The sequence below is a fragment of the Perca fluviatilis genome, chromosome 4 (genome assembly GCF_010015445.1).
Source record: "Perca fluviatilis chromosome 4, GENO_Pfluv_1.0, whole genome shotgun sequence".
Classification (NCBI taxonomy): Eukaryota; Metazoa; Chordata; class Actinopteri; order Perciformes; family Percidae; genus Perca; species Perca fluviatilis.
The window spans coordinates 40,887,781-40,914,622 of record NC_053115.1 but is presented as its reverse complement, the minus strand read 5'-3'; the positions used below and the strand labels follow the sequence as shown (position 1 = coordinate 40,914,622).

At 39.5% G+C, this 26,842-nt stretch overlaps 1 protein-coding gene across 4 annotated transcripts in view; it reads right to left on the bottom strand.

Moving 5' to 3' along the window:
- Positions 1 to 368: 368 nt before the first annotated feature.
- LOC120557310 (myelin-oligodendrocyte glycoprotein-like) overlaps positions 369 to 26,842 on the bottom strand; it is a 41,406-nt gene continuing 14,932 nt past the window's right edge. For 2 of the 4 annotated variants that reach the window (XM_039797509.1, XM_039797510.1), the window contains 5 exons: positions 19,729 to 20,070; positions 12,929 to 12,964; positions 8,593 to 8,871; positions 8,296 to 8,430; positions 369 to 1,753 (listed from right to left, as the gene is read on the bottom strand). In XM_039797509.1, the coding sequence (XP_039653443.1) occupies positions 1,605 to 1,753; positions 8,296 to 8,430; positions 8,593 to 8,871; positions 12,929 to 12,964; positions 19,729 to 20,070 (941 nt within the window). In that variant the 3' untranslated portion in view covers positions 369 to 1,604. Of the gene's footprint in view, positions 1,754 to 7,528; positions 8,082 to 8,295; positions 8,431 to 8,592; positions 8,872 to 12,928; positions 12,965 to 19,728; positions 20,071 to 26,842 lie in introns of those variants that run through there. The other 2 variants (XM_039797512.1, XM_039797511.1) reach the window with 2 other exon arrangements.

The window sequence follows — 26,842 nt, the reverse complement described above, 5'->3', positions numbered from 1 at the left end:
GCATGCATGCATGTGTGGGTGAACATTGGTGGTTCAGATGCACAAGTGTCAACATGACAACATGAACTGTGTGTGTGTGTGTGTGTGTGTGTTTGTGAGAGAGTGTACATGTGTGTGTCTGTGTGTGTGTATGGGTGTGTGTGTGTGTTTCTGTGGATGCATGTTTGCGTGCATGCATGTGTTTGCGAACATTGTAGATTCACATGCACAAGTGGCAACATGACAACATGAACTGTGTGTGTGTATGTGAGAGTGTGTGTAAGTGGGTGTACATGTGTGTGTATGTGTGTCTGTTTGTGTGTGTGGGTGTGTGTGTATGTGTGTGCATGCATGCATGTGTGTGTGTGAGTGGGTGTACATGTGTGTGTGTGTGTGTGTGTGTGTGTGTGTATGTGTGTGTGCGTGCATGCATGTATGCGAACAGTTCACTCGCACAAATGGCAAATTGCAGTCATGGTGCAGTGTCCCTTGCAAATGGAAGCTTTGCACCTGTGAATGGGTACACAAGCACAGGAAAGCTGTAGGAGTGTGTGTATGGAGATGTCTTTTATCTCCTGGACGAAAATTATGCTCTTTCCCATTCATTTCCTATGGCAGTCATTTTTGACCGTAAACAAAAGATGTGTGACTAAGTTGAATAAATCACTCAAAATTCAAAGAAAGTAGTCACAATGAATGTTATGTGTTCAAATGCCTTTGGTGAAGGATATCATAAGGTCCTGAGGCAATCTGATGAAAAATGCCATATTTATGGTACAGGGAATGTGTAAATCGGTCATTTTTAACCGGAACAGTGTTAGTATCTTTTTACAATGAAATCATCAGACCATCATTATCTACAACTAACTTCTATCATCTGACATTTTGATTAGACGGTTCCTCAGATCAATTCACATCTCATAAATGTATATTAACTAGATTTACAATTTTTTATAATAATGATATTTACATAGACCTTTTCATGTAACAGATGTTACAAACTGCTTCACAAAACAAAACCTGAGAGGATTAATATAAAAAAAATTAAGTCATCAGGTGCGTTTCTTTTTTCTTCTTTTTTTCTTCTTATTATCAGTTAAATTATATTTACATAGACCTTTTCATGTAACAGATGAACAATCATGTTGACCTACAGTGACATTATAAAATAAAAGCCCTGTAATAAATATGATCTTTGTGAAACCTTTGTTGATCTGTCAGTGTTGTCGACTCGTGGGTCCTTTAGGAAGATGTAGATTGGTATGTTGTTGATTTTTCTTTTTGTAAATTATACTTTAATATTTATATTGTCAAACTCACTCTGTAGGTCCAACCAACAACAGACAAATATCTCATTTAAAGCTTTAGTCCGTAACGTTTTGATATAAATGAATGTCTGTTACATTCAAGCCGTTGCCAAATGAGTTGCTACAATTAAATAATTAAGACTATCAGCTCCACACAAGTCTCTCTCTGGATTTCTCAGTATGACTATGTTCAGAAGATTGTGGCGTCTGGTGACTTTCAGAAGCTAGAGTGAAGATAATCTTCTGAAGAGTCCATCATGTTTTGTTTTTTTAATCCTCTGTTTCCTCCTTGGCTACTGTGTAGAATCTTGTTTCAACTTACGAAGGCTGCTCTGAAGCCTGTTTATGCAAACAACATCTCCGTTGATATGGGCATGGATCATCTTCCAGGCTGACCAAACTCTCTCTCTTCTCAGGACTTTCACACTTTCCCTGGTTTCGCAGACAGTCTCTGTGCTGACAAGGACCTGCAGCAAAGAAAAGTATATATTCAATAAAGTAAACTTTTATATTATACAGACATTATTTTAGTGGCCAAACACAAATACATTTCATCGTCTTTAAAAACTCTGTTTTCTAACAGCAAAGAGAGGAGATTTAACAGTTTAGTCAGCTCATGAATGAATTTGTTTTACAGTGTGCTGTTCTTGTGGTGTCAGCTGACTGTATCAATTAATGTTAGATACCCTCAGCTAAGCCATCTACCTGTCTCTTAGACTGGTATCTGTTGGGGCTTTGTAAATTATAGAGTGTGGTCTAGACCTACTCTATCTGTAAAGTGTCTCGAGATAACTCGTGTTATGATTTGATACTATAAATAAAATTGAATTGAACTGTAATCAGCTGACTGTAATCAGCTGACGAGGGACTGGGTTGGGCACTGGGCCTTCAACGTCGCCAAGTCATAGTTTTTTTTTTTTTTAATTGTTAACAGCTGTAACATCTGACGTATATATACACACACACACACACACACTTCGCGGCACTTCTGCGTGTGGTGTGTTTCCGCTGTTAGACATCCTCCTATCAAACACCCCTGAAGATGTCCCCCTGCTTGTACTGCTAAGAGACTTCACCATCCAGACAGAGAAGTTAACCTCTGACTTATTACCACACTTGTCTTGTCTTCTAATTTCTGTAAACAACCTGACATATTCAGGCCTAAAATACTTATCAGAAGCACATTAAAGCAGGATTTATGCTTCTGTGCAGTGGCCTAAAGTTTATACTTCTGCGCTGGTGTGTCTGCGTCATTCTAGTGTATCGCTTTAAGAGAATAGCAGAGCCGGCGTGTGTGTGTGTGTGTGTGTGTGTGTGAGGTAGAGAGAATATGAGAGTGACATGGATTTTCTTCGGAGCAAGTACCTAAACAAAGTGTCTCCTCTGTTCTTTCTGACCACGGTGGGAAATCTGGAGGAGGAAAAGTTAACCCCCTCCTTGATTTCATGTTGTTTATGGAGATGGAGGACCAGGAAATGAGTCGGGGGAATTGTGACGCTACCGAGCCACATCCGAGCAGACCAATCACAGTTGTTGCAGTCTGCGTCCCCCCCACGTGTAGTTAAAGTTTTTGAGAGGTGCATGTCAGGCTACTATGTAGGTATCAAATCTATGCATACCTATGTACGTACCTACAGTGTAGATTTAACACAGGACTGTAATGTATTGGTGTTGCGTTAGGGGCGCTATTCAGAAATGTGGCTTTAGTTTTACTCTTAATGTCCATTCTCAGCAACCGTACCTCGCCGGGTGGGCTTTTGTTGTTAATGTGTGAGTTTGCAAAGGCAGAAGGAAGCAACACAGCGTCTCCGTCACTGAGTCCCAGTATATTATTATTATATTATATAATACATATATGTATTTATTTGTAGAGTTTTTCCTAGCTTCATGATGTATATATACATATATTATACAGTATATACACACATACACATAAATATACAATAGTTGTGTTGTTCATGTTTTAACAACATCTTGGATCTGTAGTTTCTTTGTCAGAGGTTTAAACAGAAGACTGAGTGGACAAAGAACAGTCCATGTTCAAACCTCAGATGACATCTGGAGATCTACAAACAATAAATCAAGAATTAAATGTTTAATACAGGGATTAAAGTGAAAAAAAAATAAAAAAAAATAAAATATATATATATATATATATAAAAAAAACAAAAAAAAACAACAGTGCATACAAGAGAGTCACAGCATTTATACCAATTGCTAATTTCTAATGCCTGTCACAAAAAAACATGTACACGTTTTTTATGACTGTTGAAAACCAGCCATTTAAAAAAACATACAAGCACATAAACATACAAGGCACATACACCGCTATCATCCCCCTAAAAGTAAAGAGAGGTCTGACTATCAGTTAAAAACTATTTCAGCTTAATTTTAAGAGCCTGAGGAGCCTGTCCATGTAAGCACTTCCAGGGAGAACCGTGGATTTACAGCATATCTTCTTTAAATTAAGTAAATCTATTATTGATCCAAACATAAGCAAGTACACAAGGTTTTCATAACATCTACCATCCTCTCTTCCTTTCATACATTTAAAGGCAAACAAATATCCATCAATCCAGTCAAATGCAGTTCTGAAAGTCAACAAAACATGTAAAAGCAGATTCAATTCTTGTTTTAGTAATATTAGATGTTGAATGCATTATAATAGATTCAGGCTTATTTCTTCAACATACTGTCCCACTCATAAATACTGCGTGAGCCTGTTGTTCATTATTTTAGAATAGTATATGTAAACTGTGCTGAGAAGGCTGAATTAGGGAGAACTGTTCGGTCACTCTTCGATGAGAGGTTTAATAATGGACTTGTACCACGCTGACAGGATTGTACCATATTCAACGCCTGTGTTGAAAAGATAGAACAGGACTTCTTAAATGAGGAGATTGTAAAGCTCTATTAAGGATACCTTCCTATCCAGATGCACTCGTCATTTTTGATTTGTCTATAGCCCTTTCAAGTTCTTCTAAAGTAATATCATTCACAATGTCAGAATTATAAACATTTTCCTTTAACTTTTTAGTATTACTTTGGGTTATTGTGAAGTTTGTCCTCTTCTTAACTTCTAAGGCACTACATGGTTAGGCAACTACATACTGTATATACATGTATTAGGGCTGTCAAAGGTAATGCATATTTGTTTTGGCACATTAACGGAGGTTCTGTAACAATTATAATGAAGTCCAGCATAACTGTCCACTTCTTTGATTTATCTGTGAAGTGTATGAACTACACTGCAGACTGGAGTCTCTGAATGGGTCCAACAGGGTTCAATCTGCAGGTCTGTGTTATCAGGATTCCTGCAGGTTTCACCAAGACACATTTCCTCATTGGCATTATAGGACTGGTGTTGCGATTGGCTGCGATGTAAGTTACATGTTGGTCTCATTTGTAGTCCTAATACACAGCTAATTATATTTGGACAAGCGATAGAAAGAACTAAAACATTCCAAAGCACTGCGGGAACATATCAATGACCATTAGAGGTTGCGTTACATGGACGTAGGAAAATTAAGACCTGTTGAAAACGATTTAAGACCTAGGTCGAATTTAAGACTTAAAAAAAAAAAATTAAAGTTAGATTTTTGCGACCATAGACTGTACATATTAATGGACAGAGCATGTGTGATGTCACCCATTGGTTTGTGGAGATCTGTTATGAGTCGTTGAGTTTGCTGTTACGGGCGCAGCCATCCTGGTTGCGGTTGTAACAATTTTAGACGAGAGGGAGGAGTAAGGGAGGAGCCACGTTACATTACACACTGTCACTGGCAATCACATCATAGCCACGCCCTAAAACACCCCCTGCTTTATCGCTGATTTCAAAATCAACAAGACCATAATTCAAAAAATTAACATCATCGTTACTGTGCTGGAAAGGATGTTCATTTTACTTTCAATATTTGTTAATTCCTTTGGCTACAGCGTTGGCTAAACATTTGACATAATATAAACAATATGATATTTAAACTTTTGACTGCTTTCTTTAATAACTACATAACACAGTACTTGTACTTTCACTTTCAGTACTTGAGTAGTACATTTTAAAATAAACTACTTGCAATACTTAAGTACAAAAAATGTTGAATACTTTAATACTTCCACTTAAGTGTGGTGCTTAAAGAGCACTTCTACTCAAGTCCCTTTTTTGATAGAACACTTGTACTTTTACTCAAGTACGGGTCTCTAGTACTTTATACACGTCTGCTGCTATTAGGGTTCTGGATAATATTCGTCATTGTTTTGAAGTTGATGGATTTCCTATAATAAATATACATACATTTGCATAAAGCAAGCCCATTTGTAGAGTAAGAGTAATACTTGACATTTAAGCAGATAATAAATGATAATTAAATATTTGAATTAACTGACAGCCCTAATATAAATATATATACAGTATATATTCATATTAAAATGTATAAATATCCTGAGATCTGCTGGTCAAACAGGTCACCTGATTATTCAGGGTGTCTGTCCTTTTTGGTTTGAACATCAGAGCTTTTGCAACTAAACATTTGATACGACCAATATGATCCTTTAAAAACACTTCTCGTAAATCCCTTTAGTTTTATCTGGTCCCTTTTTGTAGCTTTTGTTCATCTCATTATCAAAATAAAAGGAAAATAAAACAAGGTCAAATACACAAAAAAAAACATTAAAAAGGAACATGCAGAGAGCTGAACTATGATGTTGACTACAGCGACATAAATAAAAAATCTGAGTGTCTATTTGCACCCCCGGTACGAATAGCCTCGGCCACACAGCTGAGCTATTTACACCCTGTGACGTAACAACAAAAAACCGTTGCTCGCGTGCACCGAAATCATGGCGGACGTTCATCTTCCATGACCGCAGAAACTGGCATATTAGGGAAGTTTTGTCCCTAAAGTTTATAACAATTGAATTTCTAGCGGAAAATGGATACTACAGTTGCGCTTTCTGTCTTCAGTGAAAGCATACAACCGTTAGTTTGTTAGTTAGTACCTATTTTTTTGTATACAGTATGGTTACCTAGCAACCGAGGCTTGAAGAAACCAAGCGGTAAACAGTTGTTCAACTTCCTGAAAGAACTGCTAGGTGAGTGGTTAGTGCGCTTGCCTTTGGTATGGGAGTTTGGAGTTCAGTTCCCCTTTTTTTTGCAGGGTGGTAGGGGAAGACTCATGAATATGCCTGCTCTGGTTGGGTTGGTTAGGTTTAGGCAAGAGGAGTGGGATGGTTATGGTTAGGGTAAGAATGGCAGGGCGATAATATTCCAAAAAGGTGTAATACATGAGTAGTATGGATAACTGTGTGTAAATATATGCCAAGGTACTGTAAATGCACAGGGGTGCAAATAGCATACACTGCTAATTGTACCAGGGGTGCAAATACCATACACTTCTAATTGCACCAGGGTACAAATAGCATACTGCTAATTGTACCAGGGGTGCAAATAGCCTCACCCATAAAAAATCCCTGCAAAAAATATGATCTTTGTGAAACCTTATTAAATTGTTACTGATCTGTCAGAGTGGTGTCGACTCGTTGGTCCTTTAGGAAGCTGTAGATTGTCATGTTGTTGATTTTTCTTATATATTTAAAAAGGTGCTCTTAGCGATGTCACTATCCGCTAGCTGCCTGTCCCCTGAACACACTGTAAAAAAACGCGGTCTCTGTAGACAGCCCAGGCTCCACAAACGCCACCAAAAACAAACTGCGTCAACATGCACCACCAAACATACAAACAGTGTTCCAGCGTGGGTTAGGGGGTTAGTGCGCGTACACATGATGGGGCGTGAAGGGGGAAGTTAGCTTGAGGAGACCTAGACAACGACAACAAGCTAGCCTCCGTTTTCTTTGAAAATACTTTGACCGTCAACTAGATTTGACGTCACCCAACGTCGCTTGGAGCACCTTTAAATGATATTGTAATATTTATTTTGTCAAACTCACTCTGTAGGCCCAACCAACAACAGACCATAATAAGTCTCACAAAGATCTCCTATAAGGCAACAGATTGCATATTTACACTGAACATTATTTACAGACACACACCGTACTTCTATACTTGTGAGGACACTGGTTGAAATAAGGCATTCCTTAACATCAAACTTCACATCTAAATGTTTAAATCAAACCTGATTCTGACCTGAATCTTAGAACCAGGTCTGGAAAGTCAGGACCGCACAAATTAAAAAATTCAAACCAGTTCTCACAAAGATAGATGTACAAGTAAACACACAAACACATTTAAAAACAGACTTTAAGTCATCGACCATTTTGTGAATGTAGCTGCTCTGAACGCTCTTCACATGAACCCTTTCCCTGGTTGATCAAATTTACTGGTGGTAATCATGGTGGTAATGGTCATCATTCACTGACAAGTTATTTCCTATAATGGATACTTATGAATATTGTTAAAAGAAAATATTCAGTTTAGGAGGTGTGACTGTATTACTGATAGAATTCTACTTGAATTATCAAACATTGAGTTTGTCATTGTAATTTTTCTTTGTGTTCTAAATAAAGATGTTTAAGAAAAGAAAAAAAAAGGAAAACTACTGGCGGTTGCGGATGCCTTACTCCACCAACGAGCCAATCAGAGGCAGAGTAAAATGCCTTTGCCATCCCAGGAAACAAAATGTTTCCCATCCGGAGCTAACCTTACTTGTTAGCTAACACAGCACTGGGAGCTGTTCATTTGTGCTACTTTGAGGAAATGTGTTTGGATGTAAAATCTCTGAACGCTCTTCACATGAACCCTTTCCCTGGTTGATCAAATCTTTCCTTGCTGACGAGAACCTGCAGCAAAGAAAAGTATACATTCCATAAAGTCAACTTTTATATTACACAGATATTATTTTGGTGGCCAAAACAAATAGATTTACATTTCATCAAAAGTCTGTTATACAAACAGTATAGTAGCTCAAATCAAATCTGATTGGTTCATAGCCGTGTTATAATAACCACATACAAAGGCTAGGATTCAAATTCCTTAGAATTAGACTAAACTTACCTTTATAGCAGCGTATTGTGATGATCTTTGTACGATCAAGCAGAGCTAGAACTATAGCAAGAATCAGAGCTCCCGAAACCAATCCACCAATCCATCCGATGGCCACTTTACTGGATAAGTCCTCACACTCTTTCCCTGAAACACATCACAAACAGCTGATGTAACTCAAACTGCATACCAGGTACAGCACACAGACTGCACACAACACTTAAAAGGTGTCTAAAAATCTTTAAAACTAATAATACATGAACAAATTAAAATAATTTTCTGATTAAACCACCAAGAAAGAAATCTCACCACTGATATGAACAAAGATCTCAGTCTGAGTCTGATGGCTGATTTCCTCCTGTGTTACTACACAGCTGTAGTTGTCCATCTTTGTCACAGTAGTGATCAGAGTGATATAGTAGTGGGCTCCTCTTTCTGAGGTCTGTGGTTCCTCAGCAGGAAGTGTGTTTCCAGCACTGTCCTTCCACTCTAGTTTAGGTTCTGGAGCCGCCCTTCGGACTTCACACTGCAGCAGGGCCCAGCCAGCTGTGGCTTTCAGAGTCCTGATGTACGGTTCTGGTGAGGCAGCTGTAAACAGTATAAACAAAAGCTTATTAAAGACAGAAAAATTATAGAAATGTGATAATAAAACATTGTTATGTTAATCCCTGACTGTAGATACATTGTGTTTAAAGAGAACAACAAAGAAACAGAAAATCTGAATGTGAGCTTTAACTACACAGTGTTTGATAGAACATGTTATTTTAAAGGGGTGATAGAATGCAAAACCGATTTTACCCTGTCATAGTTGAATAACGACAGTTCAGTGGGTAAATAGGACATACATAGAAGCTCTAAATCCCATTGACACCCCTTTACTATGAAAATCTCATATTTTGAAACTGCCGCTGAAAACGGGCGAATCTCAACAAAGCTGGAAGTTGACGTCAACCTCCCAAAAACTGGAACCTTAAGAGAACAGTCACGCCCCAACATTTACATAGGCTACACAACTGACCTGAGATCAGGTAGTCTTCTGAATCTAGCTAGATCACGCAGCTATCTGCTATTCCATTACAAAATTCACTTCTGAAACTTTTTTATGCGAGAAATCAACTATGTAAAGCTCAAATATGGGCCGTTTTACAAAAATGGATGGCTAATTGCAAATTTTGTCCGACTGTGGGTCGGAATTAAGCGGCCGGTGCTGCCTGGGTTGTTGCCTCGCCCCCCGACCTGCTGTGAGCTCTTCGTACGGCAGCGGCCATACCAGCGAGAGTCACCGGTAACACCGCTAATGGACCACTAAACACCGCTGCTCTGACAGAGCTCCAGGGCCTGCAGCTCCCCTCTTCCTGCTAGCTAAATGCCCGGTGTATGTGAGTGAGAGCGCGGTCAGCAAGCTTGTTACACCAGCAATCTGTTACCACAGGTTCCAGTTAATCTTTTAATGTGTGTAATTATAATGTGTTGAGTTATTTAAACAAACGATTGGGGAAATAAACGCCGCTTGTCTGTGAGTCTCATTGATAGAGCCTACGGCTGGATGTAGCTCTATCAATGAGAGCTAGCTAGCCTCCTTTTAGAATTCCTCTGGAATTCACAAATATTCATTAATTTGAAATCTGACACAGTTGTTAGCTTTATAAGATATTTAGTTAGATGTTGTGTAAGTGGCGTGACGAAATTCTAACTGTAAATATACTCGAATTACGACCAAAAATGAAGCTAACTATCCGTGATTTGTAGCTAGGATTGAAGGGACAGTCACAGCTAACGTAACACCTAGTCTTCACAAATATTAACTTGAAATCGGACACCGTTGTTAGGTTTATAAGACATATAGTTAGATGTTGTGTAAGTGGCGTGACGAAATTCAAACTGTAAATATACTCGAATTAAGGCGAAAAGGAAGCTAACTATCCGTGATTTGCAGCTAGGATTGAAGGGACAGTCACAGCTAACAAAACACTTGTCTTCACAAATATTCATTAACTTGAAATCGGACACCGTTGTTAGCTTTATAAGACCTTTAGTTAGATTTTGTGTAAGTGGCATGACATGTGTGTAACGTGGTAAGAGATTGCTGGTGTAACAAGCTCACTGACGGAGCTCTCACTCTCACACAACGGGCCATTTAGCTAGCAGGAAGAGGGGAGTTGAAGGCCCTGGAGCTCTGTCAGGGCAGCGGTGTTGGTAGTCCCTGCTGTGGGCTGCCAGCCGTGACCGAGCTCCAAGTACCTCATAGCAGGCCGGGGTCTGTGAAGGAAGGCAGGCGGGTGCAGGCAGCACCGGGGCAGGCGGGCAGCACCAGCGGCTGAACTCCGACACACAGTCTTACCAAATTTGCAATTAGCCATCAATTTTCGTAAAACGGCCTATATTTGAGCTTTATATAGTTTATTTCTCGCTTAAAAAAAGTCTCAGAAGTGAATTTAATAACGAAATAGCCCGATAATGTATAACTTTGCAGTGTCTGAAATATGAGAGTCTCCCATGTGTTTCTATGTAGTTTGCTCAAACCAATCAGCACGTAGCTCATTCTGAATATTCATGAGCATACCATATTTGGAAGAAAAGCTCTTGTTCCAAATAGAGCCATATTCACAGGGTAGTTAAGGGCCTAATAAAATAGCATTCGGGCAATTTTCAGCCCAACCAATGTTACATACCCCATTAGGAGACCTTAAGGAACAGTGTAAAATACCCTATATAATTATTCTATCACCCCTTTAAGTATTTTTTCTTTTGAAAATTAGATCATTAATTATCAGTGAAAGAACCATTTTTGATGTGTGTGTGTGTGTGTGTGTGTGTGTGTGTGTGTGTGTGTGTGTGTGTGTGTGTGTGTGTGTTGTGTTGTGTGTGCGTGTTCTTGTTTAACTACATTCGTGGGGTCCAAAAACTAGGAATACAGTATACTTTTGGGGTCCGGACAGCTTTGTGGGGCCAAAATGCTGGACCCCACAACTTTAAAGGGCTGTTTGAGGGTTAAGACTTGGTTTTAGGATTAGGGTTAGAATTAGGTTATGGTTAGGGTGAGGGTAAGGGTTAAGGTTAGGCATTTAGTTGTGATGGTTAAGGTTAGGGTAAGGGGCTAGGGAATGCGTTATGTCAATGACGGGTCCCCACAAAGATAGTGCCACGCACTTATGTGCGCGCGCATGTGCGTGTGTGTGTGTGGACCTTAAGTGTTTCTAAAAAAAACTAAATTGGTCTAGATCTATGAAATAATTTCTATGGCACTAAAATTAAGCTGAACCGATTTTCTGCTTCTGTTTTATATAGCCTATCTGTAAACTGAATATTTTGGGGGTTTGACTGTTGGTCAGATAAAACCAGACACTGGGATACATTGGGCTCTGGGATCATGGTCGGCCATTATAAATAATGGTAATAACTCTTGGTCATAAATAATGGTAATAACTCTTGGTCAGAAAACGGTTACGGTAGGGCTGCACAACTAATCGCAATTGTATCGAAATCGCAATATGAACTAATGCAATATCCAAATCACAGGGGGGCACAATATTTGTTAAAGGCAAAATATGTGTCAAACCATTCTAAAATGAAGTATTGTGGTGCTGCAGAGACGTCCTGGGCCTACACATCCTATCCTACAGACTAAAGAAAACATCTTTGTTTGATACAGATCCTCGCAAAAATCACACTATACATTTTAATTTATTTCAATGTTAATAATTGTCAATGAAAATGAGAGTAATAATACAAAAACCATCATTCCCTACAATATTGTGAATCATATTGCAATCTCAATATCAGTCAAAATAATCGCAATAGATATTTTCCTCATATCCAGCAGCCCTAGTTGACGGGCCGTTTAAGATTCTAGATTCAGAATCCTTTACTAATCCCACAATGGGGAAATGTACACTGTTGCAGCAGCAAGGGATAAGAGGAAAAGTAGAAGACATGTTAACACACAATAATGAATATAATTAAAGAGAGTAAATATTAAAATAGTAAAATGTATTTACAGTATTGCACAGTCACATGTTTTATTGCACTTGTAACTGTGCAATACTGTAAGTACATTTTAGAGACAGAGTCAGACCTTCAAACACAGATCAGGAGAAATCATTGGTCAGTCCTGATTGATGATGTCACTGATTTCTACACCTGCAGCGTGTGCTACAACTCTGTCACCCAGAGGCTGGGGATTATTATTATTATTATTATTATTATTAAAAGATTCAGACACAATACCTTCACTTAAATACATTAACCCTTAAAAACATTGTAGAGATCAGTGACATTAATTATACTAGGACTCACCTCATCTGTGTTTTAACATAGATCAATGTTGATCTAGAAAACATCTGATCAATATGATATTTCATCTTAACATTAGATATTGATCTGATGTAATACTATAACAACACATGGACCTCAGAGAGAACCAAATGTGAGTGAATGAACTGAGACTGAGGGGGAGTGATCTTGTGATCTTGTTAACATTAATAGTTAGTTAATCCCTGTCCCCCTCTGCTCCTGTCTACCTGCTACACTGGGGGACAACAACAACAAGTCAACATGAAGGTACTGCATCCCAAGATTTAAATGATCCTGAGGTCTACACAGTTATAGCACACATTACAGAGATTATAGACAGTGACATCATCACCTTGGATTTCTTCTGATCGGTCTTTGACCACAGGATCTGAAAGACAAATGAAAACATTAAGTGGAGGGTGATGGTTTAATATCATCAACTAGTCAAATGATCTGAGCCTGATAATGGAGTTTCAACATCTAAAATGGAGCGGGGAAAACACAAGTAGTCCACTCCACTTAACAATTATTATTATTTGCTTTCTTGGATAAGAAGATCAATACCACTAATGTCCGTACGGTAAATATGAAGCTACAGCCAGCAGATGGTTAGCTTAGCTTAGCATCAAGACTGAAAGATGCCAAAACATGCAGCCATGCACCAACAAAGACAGAAGAAGATGCAAACTAGTAAACATGGATCTAAAATACTCAAAACTCCCTTGGTCCAGGAAGCCGAGTGGTTAAAGCAAGCAGCAGCTGAGTTACCATTAGAGCAGCAGTAAGCAGAGGCAGAGACTCAGGTCCTACACCAGGATTTAGAAGATCCTGCAGGCAGCAGGACCATCAGTGGCATTGATTAGTTGCTTACGTGGAAAGACAAGATGACGTAGCGGCAGAGGAGGACAGAAGAAAAAGATGGCAGGTACATTTTTATACCATAAGCATCACATGTTGAAACTATGAGAAACCTCCTGGTCCACTGAATCATTCTGAAATTGGAACTGTCTCAACATCACAGAGTGCTCCTTGTTGACAGATCGTATTTAATCTGGATAGTTTACTGAGGTAGCTGCTCCCTTAAACCCATGACAAAACTATATATTTGGATGAAGACATTCACAAAAACTCAACATGTGATTTTGTTTCATGTTTTGAGGATGTTGGTTTATTTAAGGAGGGAGCAGGAGGGGAACCGTTCACATGCTGCCTGTCCATCAATCTTAGGGCTGGGTACCCAACTTTGATACTTTTTAGGCACCAACTGAATTTCCTCCCAAGTATCAAAAAATTAAATATCTAAGAGTAAGTCTCATCACTGTCAGTGAGCCAATAGGCATGCAGCATGCTTCTAAAAAGATCTAATCATGTTTGTAATTGGCTGTCCAACGTTTCACGTCGTACAGACATGCAGCAAAAACTACGTTACGGGGCGCCCGGATAGCTCAGCTGGTAGAACGAGCGCCCATATATAGAGGTTCACTCCTCGACGCAGTGGGCCGGGGTTTGACTCAGACCTGCGGCCCTTTGCTGCATGTCATTCCCCTCTCTCTCTCCTTTCATTTCTTCAGCTGTCCTGTCAAATAAAGGCCTAAAATGCCCACAATATAAAAAATAAATAAATAAATAAAATAAACTACGTTACGCACAGAGACGGGGCTCACGTGTGTTGTTGCATTTTTTTGTGATCAAATGTTTTATTTATTTTATATCTAAAGAAATAAACAACTACAACAATATATGAGACAGAGAACTGTCCCAGGGCCAAAAAGAAAAGGGGAACAAAGAGGAGAGACGAGAGGGAGGGAGACAAAGACAACAAGCAGAAACAGACACACACACATACAGACATAAGACAAGGAACCAAACACGGCTACAGCTTGGACTTAATAGCCTCAGCAATGTTCACCCAAGTGTCCAGGGTCCTTTTCTGGCTTCCATTAATGCGCCCGTGGACAGCTCCATATACACTACATCCAAGAAGGAAATGGACCATGTATGGATAGACAGGTCGTGAGGTGGTTTCCAACGAGTTGCAATCATTTTCTTTGCAGCTGTAAGTCCAGCAAATACAGCACGTTTCCGAAGTTCCAGATAGTTGAAAGGCTGACAGATCATTAAAAATCAAAACATTGACAGTAACGGGCACAGTAACATTAAATAAGGCAGACATTTTGGATGCAATATTGTTCCAGAACCGACTGACTGGAGGACACTCCCAGATAATGTGAAGGTATGTGCCTTTGTGCTTTTGTTGGCAGAAGGTGCATAACGGGCTGTTGATTATTTTCATGTGGTGTTTTCACAGGGGTGAGATATGTCCTATGATAAAATTGTAGTGAATTGTTGGTGGTCCGATTGCGCCGATACTTCTGGAATGCTAGACCATACATCATGCCAGTCAAAATCGATACTCAGTCCTGGCAATCGCTGCCCAGATCCTCTCAATGGGGAGGACAGAGCGGCCAGATATCAGTAAGAACTGATAAAGCTTAGATACCATACCACAGTTTCTAGGGTGCACAGTAAATAACTTCCGGATCGGATGGATGGGCAAAGGCCTCTGCCAAGGGACACCGTATGCCTTGAGTGCCGATCTTAATTGAGGAAAAGAAAAAAGAGGAACGTGGTAGATTGAATGCGTTCTGCAAGTCAGAAAAGGCAATAAGCCAACCTCGCTTAAAATGTCTTTTAGACAATGTAGTCCCCTCTGCTCCCATTGTGGAGACTTTATTGGCCTCCCCCAATCAGGAGTGCTGTATTATTGAATATAGGGGAAAAAGTGTGCCAGTTACAAGCTATATGGCAGTGTGTTTCAACTAATCTCCAAGTATTGATAAGATGTGAGACAATGGGGCCAAAGCGTAGCTGGCACTGTTTGTTAGATAAATTGGCAAAAAGAACGTCATGGGTGACCAAGGATCTGTAATAGCACTTTCTAAGGAGCCAGCAGACAGATACATCTGGGCTAAACCAAACAGGAGGGGCTCAACACAAGGACCAGAAGTAATGTTTGAAGTTGGGAACAGAAAGGCCACCATCCTCTTTCCTCCTCTGCAAAGTGGACATCTTAAGCCGTGGCAGCTTGCCCTTCCAGATAAATTTAGATACCGCTGATTGTAATTTCTACCCAATAGTCAGCAGGAGGGGAGAGAGAGGTAGCATAGAGCTCACAAAATTAATCCTGGGTAACACATTCATTTTAACCACTGAGATGCAAGCTCGAATCGACATGGGGAGATTCATCCACTTCTCCATATCTTTCAAAACATTATTTAGAGCAACAGAATAGTTATGTTTCACAATCTGGTTCAAGCAAGGCAAGACCTCAATGCCCAAATATTTAAACTGCTTAACAATGGGGATGTTAGCAGGAAAGGTCGAATCGTGGGCAGCGTCATTTAAATGAAGTAAGGCGTGGACTTTGACCAGTTAATTTTTGAAGCCTGATAAGCTTCCATACTCCTCGACACAATGATAGAAGGTGAGGGATGGACTGAGAGGGGTTCCCCAAAACCAAAACATCGTCCGCAAATAATGAGAGATGATGCTGAGTACCACGAATGTTTATCGGTGACACCATAACTGATTGGCGGATAGCTTGAGCTAGGGCTCCAGAGAGATGACAAATAGTGCAGGACTCAGGGGGCGCCCTGGCGTGAGGATCTAGAAACTGGAAATAAAGAGGAGGAGGTGCGTCCGGTTAAGACTCCTCGAGCTGAGGGATTAGAATACAAAACTTTAATCATACCTATGAAGAGTTTTTACCAAAGCCCATCACCTCTAAGACTGACCATAAAAGGCCACTCAAGCCTGTCAAAGGCTTTCATTGCGTCCAGAGAAAGAAGTGACATTGGGGTCTTACTGTCCTCCCACCGGCATCAACAATGTGAAGAAGGCGTCTAACATTATCTGCTGCTAGTCGTCGTTCTAACGAATCCTGTTTGGTCGGGGTTCACCAGTTTAGCCATATGAGACTCCAAACCGGCTAGGAGCTTTGCAAAGATCTTTATATCAGCGTTAAGCAGGCTCAGAGGACGATAGCTAGAACACTCTGTAGGATTCTTATCTTTTTCAAGAGTAAGGAAATTAAGGCTGTGTTAACATCCCTAGAGAATTCACCCTTCTTTCAATAGAGAAGTTAATCATGTCAAGAAGAAAAGGGCCCAACTGTTCCCAAAACGTTGCATAGAATTCAGGGGGAATCCCATCAAAGCCTGGCGATTTTCCTTTTTGCATATTCTGTACTGCCACGTTTAACTCTTCAATAGCAATCAATTTGTCCAGGCTAGCTGATTCCTCTGTTAATAACTGAGGCAAATGAAGCTGATTCAACCAGCTGTCACAGCGAGATTTGTCCAAAGTGACCTCTGATTCATACAGATTGGAATAGAATGTCTGAAAGGATTTATTTATTTCGACAGGGTCAGTACTAATATTACCATCTGAAAACTTAATAGCTGGAATATCCGCAAAATAGTCACAGGATCTTAACCTCATTGCCAAAAGGTGACTAGGTCTAGCACCCTGAAAGTAATAGCGCTTGCCTTGTTCTGTGAATTAGAAATTCAGACTTTTGTTTCAGAATGTTGTTTATTTCCTTCTTGACTAGTGATCGCTCTAAGGCTATTCGTCTGCGTAAAATTAGTTTGTAACAGTGAGTCTAATCTGGTGAACTCCGCTTCAAGATTTTGTAGTTTCAGTGACGTAGCTTTGCGCCTATTGGAGCAGAACAGTATGGTGATTGCTCCTGATAAATCCCTTTATCGCGTCCCACAATATTCTGGGGTCCTCTACAGAGCGACATTAATGTCCGCAAATATCTGGAACTCCGCTTTATAAACTGAGTGATGTAGGATTCATTTTTCAGTAAGGAAGCGCTAGTAGCCATCTAACAGCACGCAGGAGACAGACAGTCTAAGTGCGACGGCAGAACCCTTTATGGTCAGATAATGCCATGGGGAGCAACACCGCTTTGTCGATTGAATGAAACAATTGGGGGATACAAAAGAAAGTCGATCCTAGAAAAATTTATGACGACTCGAGAAGAAAGAAAAATCCTTACAGGTGGGATTAACTGCACGCCAAATACTATAAGCCCCAAGCTGCTGGCCCATGATTTCAGAGCATTTGTGGCCTGAGCCTGGTCCCCAGTGACCCTTGGCGTCAACCGATCAGTATTCGGTCCCACACAGCATTGAAGTCCGCACCAACAACAAAAGAACACTCCGTTAACCCTAGCATATGATTGGTGAGCGGTACTATAGAAACCCCATCAAAACATTAGGAGCATAGGCTGCACAAGTGCAATCTTCCTAGAACTCAATTACTACAGCAGCCAGATTCTGCCTGCATTGTCTGACCAAGAGGACAAAACTTAGCGGGAGATTCCTTTTAACCACAATAGCCACCTTTAGTTTTGAACTCGCTGATGAGGATGCGACGTTAGTAGTAGAATCTGTCGGCTAGCGGCCGGCACACTCTGCATCAGATGGTTCTTGCAATAATGCAGCGGACATTTCTCTTTTAAGTAGGCCAGGGTGCTGGCGCTTGAGGTGCATTCAAGCCACCACAGTTCCAAACAAAAGTAAGATACCCATTGTCAAAAGATGGGTATTAAATGAAGACACGCGTGGAAAGCAACATGCTACTGTCCTTCACCTTTCGAATCCTAACAACAGTGCATCCAAAGTAAATAACTCAAAACAAAAAATGTAAGACATAAGACAGAGCATTGGAAGTGCAGGGGAGAGGGGGAAGCCGCCAGGCTAACACTAAAACTAGGTCTGCGTGATCAGAGATCAACACGGCAGCACAGTACAGCGAATATGGGCCCTGTTAACCTGCTTGTAAGATCAATTTGGATGCACACTAAAGTAGCTCTGAAGTAACCACATTTCGCCAACAAAAACAAAAGGGCAGTTGGTGTAACATTTTCCAACAAGATAGATATGTATTTAGAGAACAGCTCTATAATTGTGTAAGGTAACATTGCGATCAGACAACAACGCAATAAACCTAGTTCACATTAAGAGATCAACACAAACCAAGAGACCAAGTTCATCAGGCAGCCATCTTAAGCCTGAGCTTCCTCCACGGCGTTCTCCGCGATGTTGGTCGCTGCTGCTACAGCACCGGAGGAGAGCAGCGGCCACATAATCCTCAGCCTCTTTAGCGGAGGTAAAAGCTCTGTATCGTGGGTCATTTTTATCTTCAAAGTGGCTGGATAGATCAAGAAAAATCCAACCCTCTGGCTCGCCTGAATCCATGACGGGGAGAAGGCTTGGCCGCTTGACCGGGAAACCGCTGTAGTCTGGGGCGCGGATTCTTCCCGCAACCACGGGCGGGGATCTCCGGCGCAAAATTGCCTGTTTGTGTAAGGAGCACATTGAAAGGTGTGTCGGTGTTGTTCCTTGCGCTTGTCACTGTAGATTCGTGAGTCTCATAATTTATTAATGTTGAACATGAGAGGGAGAGAAACTGATAGCATTGAGCCTTCTAGGCCTTCCTTTAGCCCGATAACGCTTTTCACGGTTTCTGTTCCTATTGCTGCTTCACCTGCTTTGGGTCCGAGCGTGAGTATTTGATGCCGCTCGGCAGTGTCCACATCAGTCTGTGTGTGTGCTAGTTGTGTACAGTTAGTTGCCACGACTCAAGGTACCCTGTCTCCGCACCGCATCTGCCTTGCCATATCGGCACGCTGAGTTTTGTCTTGTTTGCCATTCTGATCAGATGACTTATCGAGCACAAAGTAATAAAATATCAATGGTGACCACAAAAAAACTATTTGGCAGGTTAGGCCGGAGCTAAAACCCTGCGCCATCACTGTCGAACGTACGGCTCGTTTGTTGCATTTTGAATAGGCTGGACTACAGTGCGTGTGTGTGTGTGTATGTGTGTGTGTGTGTGTCACAAAAACTTTTGTACCATAATGTGTAAAGTTGTGATTTATTTTTGTTAAAATAGGAACAACATCCAATAGTCGTGTTGTTCATATGTTTTAACAACATCCTGGATCTGTAGTTTCTTTGTCAGAGCTTTAAACAGAAGACTGAGTGGACAAAGAAGAACAGTCCATGTTTAAACCTCAAATGACAGCTGGAGATCAACAAACAATAAATCACGAATTAAATATTTAATAAAAGTACTCACCAACAACAAGTTCAATGTTGAATGTTTGATGAAGACGGGGAAAATAACAGGTGTAGTTTCCACTGTCAGATATCTTTGTATTTCTGATGATTATGGAGGCGTTGCCGTGTTTCAATTGATCTTTAAAATGAGAGACTCGACCTTTGAACTCTTCACTCTGACCTGGACGACCGTTGTTGTAATGAATGCCTGCATCATACATGAACACCTCCTTATCATCATCTTTCTGAGGAACCTTCTTCCAGTCAAACAGTTTTGATACAATGTTCTCCTTGGTGCTGAGAGAACAGGGTAACACGACATCACTGTCTTCTTTCACAACCACTCTAACACCACCTGGACCTGAAAGACAAAACATACTTTAATCATTATGTTTAAATAGAGAAAGTCAGGTTAAGGCAAAGAAAGTGAGAGAAAATCTGAATACACATAACATTCTGACAGTCTTCTTTTCTTCAATAACTCTCCTAAAAGCATCATACTGCAGAGAGTCTCCATCAAACACTCTGATCTCTTTCTCTGACAAAGATCAGAGATATTGTTGCTGAACCAGCATAGCGGTTATTTATTTATTTATTTATTTTTATTCTTTATTTTTGAAACATTGGGAGCAATACAATAGTCAGATTTACATTTATCGCATGGTCACAGTTCCAGTCTGTGGTCAAGATCAAAGTTCTCCAATTCCAACATTCCCATTTTTGTGAATATAAGAACACATTAGAACACAAAACAAAAGGGTGCATTACTATATGACAAATCTCTAATACATATAGGAGACAACAAACAATTATTTTGTTTATAAAACAGTTCAAAAAAAATAAATAAAAGAATAAAAAAGTACAGTAGAAGAAACCCTTGATTGCCATCATCTTAAGAGCATTCAAGACAACATTCCTGCATGTAGTGTTTGATTAACATAGGATACCCATTTTGACCATAAGACTACAAATTTATTCATCTGCAAACGGAGTGAAAATGTTAGTTTTTCCATCTGGTAGATTTCATTAACACATTCAATCCATCTTTCCAGAGTAGGGGGATCAGGGAGGAGCCAGTGTCTGGTAACAGTTTTCTTACAGGCAATAGTTAAAATTCTAAACAGATACTTTGCATAATCAGGTAAAAAGTCTGTGTTACCCAAAATAAAATTGGTAAACTTGAAGGGTATTTTCATGTTAAAAATATTTTCGATATCTTTGTGTATCTCTATCCAATATTGTTTTATTACTGGACAATCCCAGAGTATATGCCAATGGTTGGCGTCTTCACTTCCACACTGCCTCCAGCATTTAGTCTCCTCCCCGGAGCCAGAAATTTTCTGTTTTGGAGTAATGAAAAACCTGATCAAACATTTCCAACCAAATTCCTTCCATGAATATGAGTTTGTGCATTTCCACTGTGATATGCAACAATCATCCACTCTTTATCAGTTATTATCATGTTACTATCCCTTTCCCATTTTGTTTTCACATATGTTGAATTTCTTTGTTTATTCATAAATCCCTTGTACAGGCGTGAAACAATACCTTTTTTGACTTTTGCCTGGTATGCCATCAGTATTTCGTGAAGCACTGGTTCCTGCACATCCAGGGACCTAATAGCTTCTTGATTGAGATAATGGCGGTATCTGTAGGTATCTGTAGAAGTCCTGTTTCTCCAACTTATAACTGGTTTTAAGTGTATGGAAATCTTTCACTTTACCTTTATCTATTAATGATAGATGTGTCGTTATACCCTTATCTATCCAGTTCTGAAACCCAACATCTGTTTGATTGGGTTTAAAATCAGGATCGTAGGCACACCATCTTATTATCTTCAGATTATCATGCAGTTTATATTGATGTTTAGCCTCCGTCCAGATTTTTAATTGTGATTTTATCCAAGGGTTTTCAATCTTATCTAGAGTCCTTTCTAAATCTTTGTTTCCCAGTATTGCCATTAAAGGTGGATCTGACATAAGAAGTACTTCAATGTCTTTCCACCTAGCACGATAGTTTATATTACATAGATTCATCAGGGGTTTAATTTGTGCTGAGTAGAAATAATTTGTAAGATGTGGTACAGCCAAACCCCAGTTTTCTTTGGAGAGCTGTAGTGTTTTAAATCTTATCCTCGGCTTTTTTCCTAACCATATAAATCTAGAGATCATTTTGTCCCACTCTAAAAATTGCTTTTTTGTAATTTCTGCCGGGAGAGCTTGGAACAAAATAGAAATCTTGGTAAAAGGATAATTTTTACAGATTCGATTCTTTGTATTAGACTCATAAAGGGGGTGATGGTCCATCTCTTTATATCACGTTTTATCTTATTTAAAAGATCATCATAGTTACACTTAGCTATAATAGTTATATCTTTTGGAATTAGGATACCTAGGTATTTTAATATGGTCCGGTCCCATTTAAGATTTAATTAATCGCTTAATGTTTTTGGAGAGTTATAATTAAATGTCAATATCTGTGTCTTGTCTACATTTAATTTATAACCAGCATAGTCACCAAAGCTACTTAGAGTCTGAAATACTTTGGGAAGTGATGTGTTTGGTTCACTTATGTACAATAGCACATCATCGGCGTATAGTGCCACCTTGTTTCACCAGAAATATTTATACCTTTTATACTGTTTGTTTGCCTTATTAATTGGGCTAGCGGTTCTATATAAAGGGCAAAGAGTGAAGGGGAGAGTCCACACCCTTGTCTTGTCCCGCGTTCTAGTTCAATAGTATTCGATAAATGACCATTTATTTTTATCTGCGCAGTTGGTTTTGTGTATAGTGCCCCGATCACTTTAACAAAATCTGAATGAAATCCAAATCTTTCCAGTACTCTATATAGAAAAGCCCAGCTTACAGAATCAAAAGCTTTTTCAGCGTCAAGGCTAATCACTGCAGCTTGTATTTGTTTTTTTTTTATGTGATTTAGTATGTGTAATGTACACCTTATATTATCATGGGTTTGTCTTAGTGGGATGAAACCTGTCTGATCAGTAGAAATGAGTTGTGGAAGTATCTCTTCAATTCTCTTCGAGAGAATTGATGTGAAGAGCTTATAATCAATATTAAGAAAAGAACAGAAATAGGTCTGTAAGAGCTACAATTAAGCCGGTCCTTTCCCTCTTTGTGTATTACAGATATAGTGGCCTGTTTCCATGATGGTGGCATTTTACCCTCTTTTAGAGCCAGATTAAATATTTGAAGGAGGAATGGTGATAGCTCCATTTTAAATTTTTTATACCATTCGGACGTAAATCCGTCTGGACCAGGAGACTTGTTTGCTTTAAGCCTCGATATGGCATAGGATAGTTCTCTTTCTGTAATATTAGTCACTAGCCTTTGATTTTGATCATCCGACAAAACAGGTAAGTTAAGTTGTTCGAGGAAACCCTTGATTTATTTTCCATCTTTTAACTTTGGCTGTGTATATAATTGTTTATAGTAACTCTGGAAGGCCTGTTTAATTTCACTTTGTTTATAGACACATCTCTTGGAATTTGGGTCTCTTATATTACATATTGTGTTGTCTGTTTGATGCTTTTGTAGTTTGCTAGCTAAAAGTTTAGCAAACTTAGCCCCAGATTCATAGTATTTTTGTTTGGTATTGATCATCTTCTTTCGTATTTCTAGTATAGTGCATTAATATTATTTCTCAATATTTTGAGCTTAATATTAAGCTCCGGTTTTAATTCTCTTATGTTTTCCCTCTAGCTCTTTTTATTCCCCATTTAACTCTGATAATCTAAATTGCCTAGCTCTTTTTTTCTGGACACAAAATGATATAATTTTACCCCTCGTAACCACTTTCAATGTGTCCCATACGATTTCTGGGCTCACCTCACCATTAAGGTTTTCTTTTAGGAATGTTTTTATGTCAGATTTGATTAATTTGGAAAATTGTAGATCGTTCAGTACACTTGTATTCAACCTCCACTGTGTGTTTTTGAAATCATCATTTATTTCTACGTTTAGCAATAGGGGAGCATGGTCAGAAAGAGCAATGTTTCCAATCTCGCAGTTACATACCCTATGGCGATCCCTTTTAAAAATGAAAAAATAATCGATTCTAGAGTATACTGTATGCGCATGAGAAATCTCCAAATGTCCACAATACCATATTCTGACATGAGGATCTTAATTTTCTTCTGCAAAGACGTTTGGGGGATCAGTCTTGAGGAGTCAAGCCTAAAATTAAGTCGAATATTCCATCCCCCTCCACAAATAACTATACCAGTTGATTGAGCCATTAAATCAAATAGTTTCCTATAAAATAAAATGTCACTGCCTGGGGGAGCATATACATTCAACAGTGTTATTTGGACTCCATCTATTCTACCAGTTATCAGTGAAAATCTCCCTTCTTTGACTGTAGTTTCAGATATGAGTTCAAATGGGACTCTTTGTGATATAAGAGTGGCCACACCCAGTCTATGACCTGATTTATAGGACGAGTAATATATTTTAGAAAAACCCATTCTTTTTAATTTTTCGTGTTCCAGTGAATTAAGATGTGTTTCTTGTAACATAGCAATTTGTACTTTTTCCTTTCTCAGTTTAGACAATATTGTATTTCTTTTGGTGGGGTTAAGAACCCCATTCACATTAAATGAAGCAAATTTTAGAGTATGTTTGTCAGCCATGGTTTCCTATGTTTTTAACTGAAGACATATCCATACAAAACAAAAGTAATGCACACCCGTAACAAGAACAAGTAAAACATGAACATAACTAAAATATGATGAAATCTTTAACAGAAATATCAAAATGTCATTTCTTTGCACAAGGTTTGCTTCCAGATCAGAGGTTCCAAAGAACTGAACCTTTAAGGGGCTCAAGATGTTAGAGCACCTTTCAGGGGGAAACCCGCTCTTCACCTAGCGTTGGGCCCACTGTGTTGGCTGCATTATGATTTTAGCCAGTCTTCAAAGTGTTTGTATGCCCCGACATTTTAGTTTACAATTAGTTAGGAGTGAAACGGGGGCGCAGCTAAGACTAAAAGGACAGTTTCTATTTATCTTATTCGAACAAGCAGCAGTCTAAATGCGTTCTATGGGGAATCACTTATCTGTAGTAGGGGGTAGATGTCTGAATTCCTGCAGCTTTTCTTTAAACCGCTGCTGGGGCTCATCATCCTCCTGGGGGCGCGTGCCTCTCGGTGTTACTGCGTCCTGGTCTCCAGCCACTTGCCAAGATGAAAGCCGGCGTATTTCCCGCTGGTACGAGCTGACTGGGGGGTGGATAACTTTGACTGGGAGCCCCCGTGATGCCATGTCTGATGTTGCCTCCGCCGCGGTCTGGTACAGGCAGGTCTCATCTCCATAGAAGACGCGTAGTCTTGCAGGGTAAGGAGTTTGGAACTTAATTTTTCGCTCCTTTAACACTTGATTGTACTCCGCACGTTTCTTGATAATAGCTGGTGGGTAATCGTGGTCCACATAAAAGCGGTCATCGTTGTATTGCACTTGTCCCTTCTGCCAGGCTCTACGTATAACTTCTTCTTTGACTTTGTAACTCGCAAACTTGACAATAATGGAGCGAGGCTTTGACCGCACTTCAGCGGGCTTAGGACCAAGGGCTCTATGAGCTCTTTCAATTTTGATCTGCGCATCCTGGGGGAAATCTAGGCAATCCCGAAGCAGTTTATCTATGAAGCCTTCAATATTATTTTCTTCAGCCCCCTCGGGAATACCGTAAATCCTTATGTTTTCTCGGCGTGCGCGACCCTCTTGGTCAATAAGTTTAGCCTCCATATTGTCCTGGCGTTGTAAAAGTTGCGTAAGTAACGATGAAGCCGCCTGCATGGCTGTTTCCACCTCCTCAATTCGACCCTCAGCTTCATCCAGCCTATCATTTGTCTTGTGTAGGTCTTGTTGTATCTCCGAAAGCTGTTGCTTGTTGTCGCGTCTAAAATCTCTCAGTTCGGCTTGTACCTTTTCCAAGCTAGCCTCCTCCATTTCTTGCCCCTCGACCTCGTGGGCCGGAAAGCTGCTTCGGCTATCCTGCTGTAAATCCTCAGTAATAGATGCTGTGCCCCTCGTCTTTTTCCTCCTTGTAGCAACCCTAGCCTCCATCTTTAGTAAAATTTCACTTATAGTCAAATCTCAAAAGTTTTAGGGTTGTTTTTAGGAAAACCGTCGGAGAGCGTTGAGGTTACGCGGCCATCTTGGTCGTAAACCGGAAGCAACCCCCAGCATAGCGGTTATTTCATTTCACCTTGCCATTATGAACAACAAATTATTATTATGAGAAACTCAAACTCAATTAAACTTTTTCAGAGAACTGGGATGTTGAAACAGCAAGTGTTTTTGGACCTATAAAAGTTTTGATATAAAGTTTTTGATTTATAAATTATTTATATTAAATCAACGGAGAATAACTGGAAGACAGAGTACTGAGCATCAGTAGTAACTAGGGTTGGGCAACAATTAAAAGTTTTAATCACATGATTTCCCTGATTACTTGCATTGTTATACACAAAATCCAATAATGAATTCAAAAGTGGTGTATAGCGCAATTTTATTTTAAATGTTCTGCCATATGAACGAAAGTGCCATAACATTTGTTCTGCAAACACTTAACATCAGCATTTTGTTTACACAGTAGCAGTTAAATAAAAAATGTAGTGTAAATCTCAACTTAAACAATGTGATATTTCAGACTGGAAGTACTCCGGCGATAAGAAAATTCAACTTTGCAGTGGTTACAAATAACTTTGGTTCTGTCGACTGCGCCGTCTGGAAGAACTTTAAAATGAAAATGGCCATGTAAAAGTTCTGTACCCTTCTCCATGTTTGTTGGTTTGTTTAGCCTATTCTTTTCTTTTCCGGTTCCTGTAAGCACGGCAGCAGCCAGCAACAACAGACACAATAATAAAAGAAATAATAAAACTGCATTAATTCGCGATAAAATAATTGTCTGCGTTAATTAGTTAATGAGTTAGCGCGATAACGCGTTAACTTGCATAGCGCTAGTAGTAACATGAGGAAAACCTGCGGTAAACACGACTCCTGATTGCTGTATTAAAGTAGACTTTTGAAAAGTCACTTAAGGCCTGTACTTTAAGTAAATAACATGCCAACTAATTATTTAAAATAATAAATATTGATCCATAATTATTAGTAC